Here is a 7,124-nt window from a genome sequence, read left to right on the forward strand (position 1 = left end):
TCCTGCTAATAATGCATAATATGTATATTCTTGTATAAAATTTTTTGTTTGATCCCAATTACTCATACTAAGCTGTTCTAATTTTCTAATTGATTCCTGTTGTTGCATTAGAGTTCCCCTATTGAGACTTTGTGCTGTTAATAATGATTGTATTCTATTTGTTAAATTATGTGGGTTATCTTTTGTTAATAGGTTAGGAAATTTTTCTTTAAATTTTTCCCATGCTACCCTAACTGTTTCTCCTAAAAATGTTTCTAAATATGTATACATTCTGGAGTACTATGATCAAATCCCTTTTGTATATAGTGTCGAACTACTTTATATTTCTAATGATCTATAATGGTATCCCATAATTAGGGATCATGTGCTATTAAATTTAATGTTAGTCCTTCATCTAGTAAATTTTTCTTATCCAATGTTTCTAATGGATATTTTTTACCCGTGCTTTTATATTTAACTATTGGTTCTTGTGAGGACCCCAAAAAGTTCTTTAGAATTTCCTCCCATTTTTTAAAAATTAATTTATATTTCCTTCTATATTTCTTTACTTGACTATTTGACTATTTACTAGCCCTGTTTGTTCGAAATAGAGAGCAGCTCTCTAGGGGTTTTTCCCTAAGGTTGCCGTAACTTGGCTTGCACAGCTGGTGGCTTCGTTGACATGGACGCCCTTTAGCCTAGGGCTGGAGGGCAACCCCCCTCACCATCAGCAAAGTCGTTTGCTTCTCTCTTTGCCGTGGAATCTCCTTCTCCGATTGATCTCAAGAAACCGATGGCTCACAAAGGAGAACCTGCGGTTTTCTTTTCCAGGGAGGATATTGTTAAGCTTGCTGCCCCGTATAAATTTGTGGTAGTTGGTAAGTTTTCTCATGGGCGGCCGAAATTGGATGACGTTCGCCGATTCTTCTCCACCTTGAACCTAAAAAATTCTGTCACCATTGGGCATTTAGATGCTCGACATGTACTAATGCGTTTCAATCAGGAAGCAGACTTCTTGCGTGTTTGGACTCGGGGGATATGGCAGATTGGGAGATTTCCAATGCGAGTGTTCCATTGGTCACCAGATTTTCATGTCCAGCGAGAGTCTTCGCTAGCCCCAGTATGGATTGCATTGCCTTGTTTGACAATCCATTTCTTTGATAAGCATAGCCTGTTCTCCATTGCGAGTGTAGTAGGACGGCCGCTCTATGTTGATGCAGCCACTTCATCGGTTTCTCGGCCAAGTGTTGCTCGGGTCTGTGTAGAGGTGGATCTGTTACACCCTCTTCCACAGCGGGTGTGGGTAGGAATGTCGGGAGAGGCGGATGGCTTCTGGCAGCAAATTGTGGCTGAACACCTCCCGCAATATTGCAACAAATGCTGGCACATGGGTCATGCAAGGGAGGACTGCAAGGCTGATGACCTTTTGTTCAGGATGAAATGCTCGGGTAAGGAGATTCAAGTGGCCGTGGCGGATGAGGTGCAGGAGGATTGAAGGACTGAGTGAATTAGAAAGCCCAGCCTCGCCCCAAAATTTGGTAGTGTGGAGGCTGGGATTGTGGGCGAGGGAAGTGGAGTGGGTGCGGAATGAGAGACACAGGGGGATGTGGGGGATCAGGTGTTCCGGCAGATTGTGGCAAGGGAGCAGGTGGAGGTGCAGACGGATTCTGGTATGGGTGGTTTCCAGCAAGGGGAAAGGATGGATGGCAAGGGTTATGGGGGATGCGGGGAAGGAGGGGAGACAGATGCTAAGGAGGGGCTAGAGTCCCGAGATGGTCAGCAAATTAAGACAGTGGGGGAGGTAGAGGTGCAGACGGATTCTGGTATGGGTGGGATGGTCAGCAAATTAAGACAGTGGGGGAGGTAGAGGTGCAGACGGATTCTGGTATGGGTGGTTTCTAGCAAGAGGAAAGGATGGATGGCAAGGGTTATGGGGGATGCGGGGAAGGAGGGGAGGTAGATGCTAAGGAGGGGCTGAAGTCCCAAGATGGTGGGCAAATTAACACAGTGGGGGAGGTGTCTTGTGGTAGTGTAGGTTGCGAAGGAGATGGGATGGCGATCGGGAAGGTTGATAGTGCAGCTTCAGGTGGTACTGGAGGGCTGGTTGGGAAGATGGGAGGGTCTGATGGGCCGAGAAAGTTTGCACTAGCGGATGAGGCGGCAATGCAGCTTTGCGAAGAGCATCGGTCAGCTTCTCCTATTGAGCGGCAGCAGGAGGCTGATTAGAGTTCGGAGTCCAACTATGAGGAGGAGTCGCAACACATTGCTGCAATCTCTTCCTCGCAGGCTAGGGAGTTGGATTGCAATCAGTCCCGGACCTTCTCTTCAGCGGTAGGAGTGCTTGATAGCGCAACAGCAGGCATAGATACTAGGCAAAAAGGTATTCGCGCAAAATTCCCCTCTGATAGGTTGCTACGGTCTCAGTTAATTAACTCACAGAATGCTTCCTATGGTTCATTAAATGATTAACGGCATGTTTTGGAATGTGCGGGGCATATCAAAAGCTCCAACTGTGAGAAGATTAAAAAAATTGATTCAATTACATAGATTACAATTCCTGGCTATATGTGAACCTCGGTTGGAGGTTGGAAGAGCTGAGCATTATCGTAGTCCGTTAAAGTTTCATAGTTTGTTGCATAATTCTATGGGTACTATCTGGTTTTTCTTCCAAGAGAATTTTTCTGGGTCTATTATTGGGGAAAGTTCCCAACATGTGTCGGTAAGACTCTCCCACGACCACATACCGGGGTCTCGAGTTATTGTATCTTTTGTGCATGCTTGGTGTACGGCCGTGGAGAGGAACGAGCTTTGGGCTGATCTTTTGAGGGATAACCCAGGCCCTAGGCTTGGTTCGTCGGCGGCAATTTTAATGTAATTTTGGAAGCTAATGAGAAAAGGGGAGGTCGTCTATTTACTCCTGTTGAAGCGCTAGACTTTGGGCATTTTATTGGCAAAGCGAATCTCACAGACATAGGTTTCGCTGGTGCATAGTTTACATGGTACGATAATAGATACGGCAGGGCTCGAATTTGGAAACGGTTAGATCTGGTTCTGGTGAATGAGGGGTGCTATGATGCGGGGATCTCATTGTCGATCTCACACTTAGCCCGGGAACCGTCTGATCATGCTCCACTTCTCATCTCTGTGTCGACGAGGGTGGATAACAAGCTGCGGCCGTTTAGATTCCTCAACGTTTGGGCAGACCGTACTGATTTTTTGGGTTTGGTTAGCGAGTCTTGGGATCAACCTTGTTTTGGCTCCCCCATTCATACTCTATGTCAAAAGTTAAAGCGACTTAGGGGGGTTATTCGGCTTTGGAATAAGGAGGTGGTTGGGGATATCTTTCAGGCAGTTAAACGCAAAGAAGAGGAGGTGCGGCTTGCTGAGATTCATGTGGAGAGTGATGAATCAAAGAAAGCGCGGGCGAACTTACATCGTGCTCAAGCTCAGTTGCGGTCTACCTTGCAGGTTGAGGAGCTCTTTTGGAAGCAGAAGGCTCGAGTTAAGTGGTTAGATGAGGGAGACAGGAACACTAAATTTTTCCACTCTGTGATAAAACAACGGAGGGTCCAGTCAATTATTCATAAGATTAAAAATGACCGAGGGGAATGGGTTACATCGGAGAAGGCAATAGGAGAGGAGAAGGTACGATTTTTTGAGCAACTGTTTACGGATCAGCATTCGGCCTCGACTTCGGATTTGCTTCTGATTATCCCGAAACTGCTGACTGACGAGGATAACGATGCCCTGGAGTGAGTCCCCTCCGATGAGGAGATTCGTCGTGTTGTGTTTGACATGGATGGGAAAAGTGTGCCGGGGCCAGATGGCTATACTGGTAAATTCTTCACTTCGGCGTGGTCAATTATAGGTGATGACGTGATTAGGGCTGTGAATAGTTTCTTCTGCGGAGTTGAGCTACCCAGGGCAATCACAGCTACATCCATTGTTCTCATCCCTAAAATTGCACATCCCCAGGATTTTTCACAGTTCAGGCCAATCAGCCTATGCAATTTCGTTAATAAGGTAATTTCGAGACTGTTGGCTGTTCGCCTGGCTCCTGTGCTCCCGAGGATTATTTCTCCTCAGCGGAGTGGATTTGTGTAGGGACGTCTTATATCGGACAACTTCTTGCTTGCCCAAGAGCTTCTGTCTAGTATGGGTAAGCCATCAGGGCAGGCTAATGTGGCTCTCAAGCTGGATATGTCGAAGACGTATGACAGGATCTCTTGGATTTTTTTGATTCAAGTATTGCAAAGGTTTGGATTTGGTGGGCGATGGATTGACATGATTTGGAGGTTGGTTTCGAATGTCTGGTTCTCTGTCTTAGTTAATGGGGCAAGTGTAGGGTTCATTAAATCCACGCAGGGGGTTCGTCAAGGAGATCCATTGTCTCCAGGACTATTCATTATCGGGGTGGAGGTGTTATCTCGTTCGTTGAATAAGTTGCTAGAGAATTGGGATTTCAAGTGCTTTTCCGTGCCAAGGGCCTGCCCTAAGATTACTCACCTCAGTTATGCTGATGATGTCATTGTTTTTTCAAATGCCTGTCCTACTTCACTACTGTGTGTCATGCAGATGATTGGTTGGTATGAGAAGTGTCGGGTCAGCAGATTAATATACAAAAGAGTGATTTTTTTGGTGCATGAGAAATTATCTAGCCGTTGTATGGCTAGGGTGCGACGTGTTACAGGGTTTGTAGCCAATCCATCCCTGGTGCGATACTTGGGTTACCCGCTAATCATCGGAAGGCGGAAGAGCGCATATTTTTTGGGCTTGGTGCAGTCAGTCATCAACAAGATGGGAGCTTGGAGATCTCGCTTCCTATCCTTTGGAGGGTGTATTACTCTTATTAAACATGTCCTGTCAGCGATCCCGGTTCATCTGCTCACGGCTTCGAGCCCTCCTAAAGGAGTCCTTGCCTTGGCTGAATGAGTCATGGCAAACTTTCTTTGGGGGGAGAGGGATAGTGGGGTACGGCATCATTGGATTAGATGGCAGGATTTGTGGGCCAACACGTCGCAAGGAGGGATAGGTGTCCATTCTCTACTTGAGGTGTATATAGCGTTCTCTTTCAAGCTTTGGTGGAGGTTTCATACAAGCGACTGTTTGTGGTCCACCTTTATGCATGCCAAGTATTGCCGTCAAAGCCATCCATGCATGGTGGGGGTGACAAAGGGCAGCTCCTATGTCTGGCGTCGGATGCTCCAGGTTCATGAAGGGGCGGAACAAAATCTTTGGTGGTTGGTCCAGGTAGGAAATTGCAACTTTTGGTTTGATAATTGGTTGGGCTCTGGCCCACTGTGTCAGAGGCTGGAGAGTGTTTCGGATCATTCCGTGTTCGATTTTGTGTCAAATGGACGGTGGAACCAAAATTTGCTGAGGTGCTGGGTCTCGGATGCTGTTGTTGCAGAGATTATCCAAAGGCCTGTCCCTACTGGTAACGGGCAAGACAGGGCAGTCTGGTGTTTGATGGAGTCTGGGGATTTTTCGATTGCATCGACCTACCATTTGTCCAGTGGGTAGCAGCCTACCTCGTTCATGTTTGCTGGAGTCTGGTACCCGTTGTTGCCCGTCAAGATTTCCTTTTTCATGATGCGTGTGTTGAGAAATCGGTTGCTTGTAGCGTCAGCATTAGGGAGGCTAAATGTTCACGGCCCTTCAAAGTGCTTTTGCTGTTTAGATCCCAACTCAGAATCATTAGAGCACATTTTTTCAGAAGGTGATCTAGCCCAGTTCCTTTGGGCTTTCTTTGGGAATGCGGTGGGGGTTGTTTACAGAGGTACAGGTGTTCGATCTCGACTGGTAGGTTGGTGGTCTCTACCAACACGTCATTCTCGTATGAAGATGATCCATACGGTGTTTCCTAGCATAATCTGTTGGCATATTTGGTTGGCATATTTGGTTGGCACGGAATCCCTGCGCAGGCGGACTATTTGTGATCGTATTATGGCAGATGCAGTGGGATTGGTTTGTGAAAAGGCTGAGGGGGAATCGGAGGGTTATTCGTCCTGGCATGCTTTTTATGCCAGTCTTTCTGGATGGCGCCCTCGATACTCCCATCGGATGGTTTGTTGGGAACCATCAGGTCAGGCGATTTGCAAGCTAAACACAGATGGCTGTTCACTGGGTAATCTGGGGAAGAGTGGAGGGGGTGGTGTACTTAGGGATGCGTCTGGTGAATTGGTATTTGGGTTCTCCATCCCTCTTGGAGAGGTGACAAGTCTACAGGCGGAGGCTAAGTCATTAATATATGGGGTGCAGCAGTGCGTGTTGCGGGGCTTCTCTAGCGTTCAGGTGGAGGTGGATTCGCTACTATTAGCAAATATCCTCCAAGGCAAATTGAAGTGTCCGTGGTTGATTCGATCGAAATTTGAAACATTCCAGGCAAACTGTGCTTTGGCTAGGACGGTGGGACATTGCTATCGAGAGGCGAACTAGGTGGCGGATGCGTTAGCTAAGGCTGGGGCAAATGGTTCGAGGACTGTTCTTTATACTTCACAATCGAAGTTACCAAGACCTGCAAGGGGGGCCTTGATAGTGGATAAAGCAGGAACTCCTGCCATTCGTGTTAGGGCTATTGGCAAATAAACTCCTTTGTATTAAAAAAGTAAGACAATTATACGATGAATAAAAGTGAGAGTTTTCTCAAAAAAAAAAAAAAACTAGCCCTAAATTTCATGGTGATTTCATTAGTTGAGCCAAGATTTTTATAATTTTCCTCTTATATTTTAGTGCATGATAAGTGTCATGGTACATTAAGATAGTGTGACCAACTGGTAAGGTGTGAGTAATAAATTTGATAAATAAGAAGTTTTGTGCACAAAGAATTATGTGGCATGAGGTGTTAAGAGGTAAGTAGAGAAACCCTAGATATCAGGGGAAATAGAGACAGATAAGAGACAAAGAAATAGGTTTCAACCGACTTGCGCCGTTTGTTACCGGTTGAGGACACCATTTGACCAATACTTTCCTACCCTAATCTTCTTATTTCCCTATCATTTATCCTACTTTAATTTAACCCTAAGCCTAGCCAAAATTCTTGACAAAAAACAAGAGAAAAGAAACAAAAACAAGAGGAAAATTGGAGGCTTGCCAAGTGTTGGCCATCCATGCAACCTTTGACTAAGAAACTTTCTTCCTTCTTA

At 46.0% G+C, this 7,124-nt stretch overlaps 2 protein-coding genes across 2 annotated transcripts; both read left to right on the forward strand.

Annotated features, from left to right (window-relative positions):
- The first annotated feature begins 2,623 nt into the window (after positions 1–2,623).
- LOC113705807 (uncharacterized) lies at positions 2,624–3,735 on the forward strand. The gene is made up of 2 exons (XM_027227716.2): positions 2,624–2,850; positions 2,991–3,735. Exons 1-2 carry the CDS (start codon positions 2,624–2,626, stop codon positions 3,733–3,735), a joined length of 972 nt encoding a protein of 323 aa, XP_027083517.1.
- A 1,782-nt stretch (positions 3,736–5,517) lies between these two features.
- Positions 5,518–6,417, forward strand: LOC140013392 (uncharacterized). Its single transcript, XM_072062661.1, has one exon. The coding sequence runs from the start codon at positions 5,518–5,520 to the stop codon at positions 6,415–6,417; it is 900 nt and encodes a 299-aa protein (XP_071918762.1).
- The last annotated feature ends 707 nt before the right edge of the window (positions 6,418–7,124 follow it).

The sequence above is a fragment of the Coffea arabica genome, chromosome 8c (genome assembly GCF_036785885.1).
Source record: "Coffea arabica cultivar ET-39 chromosome 8c, Coffea Arabica ET-39 HiFi, whole genome shotgun sequence".
In the NCBI taxonomy this organism is placed as follows: Eukaryota; Viridiplantae; Streptophyta; class Magnoliopsida; order Gentianales; family Rubiaceae; genus Coffea; species Coffea arabica.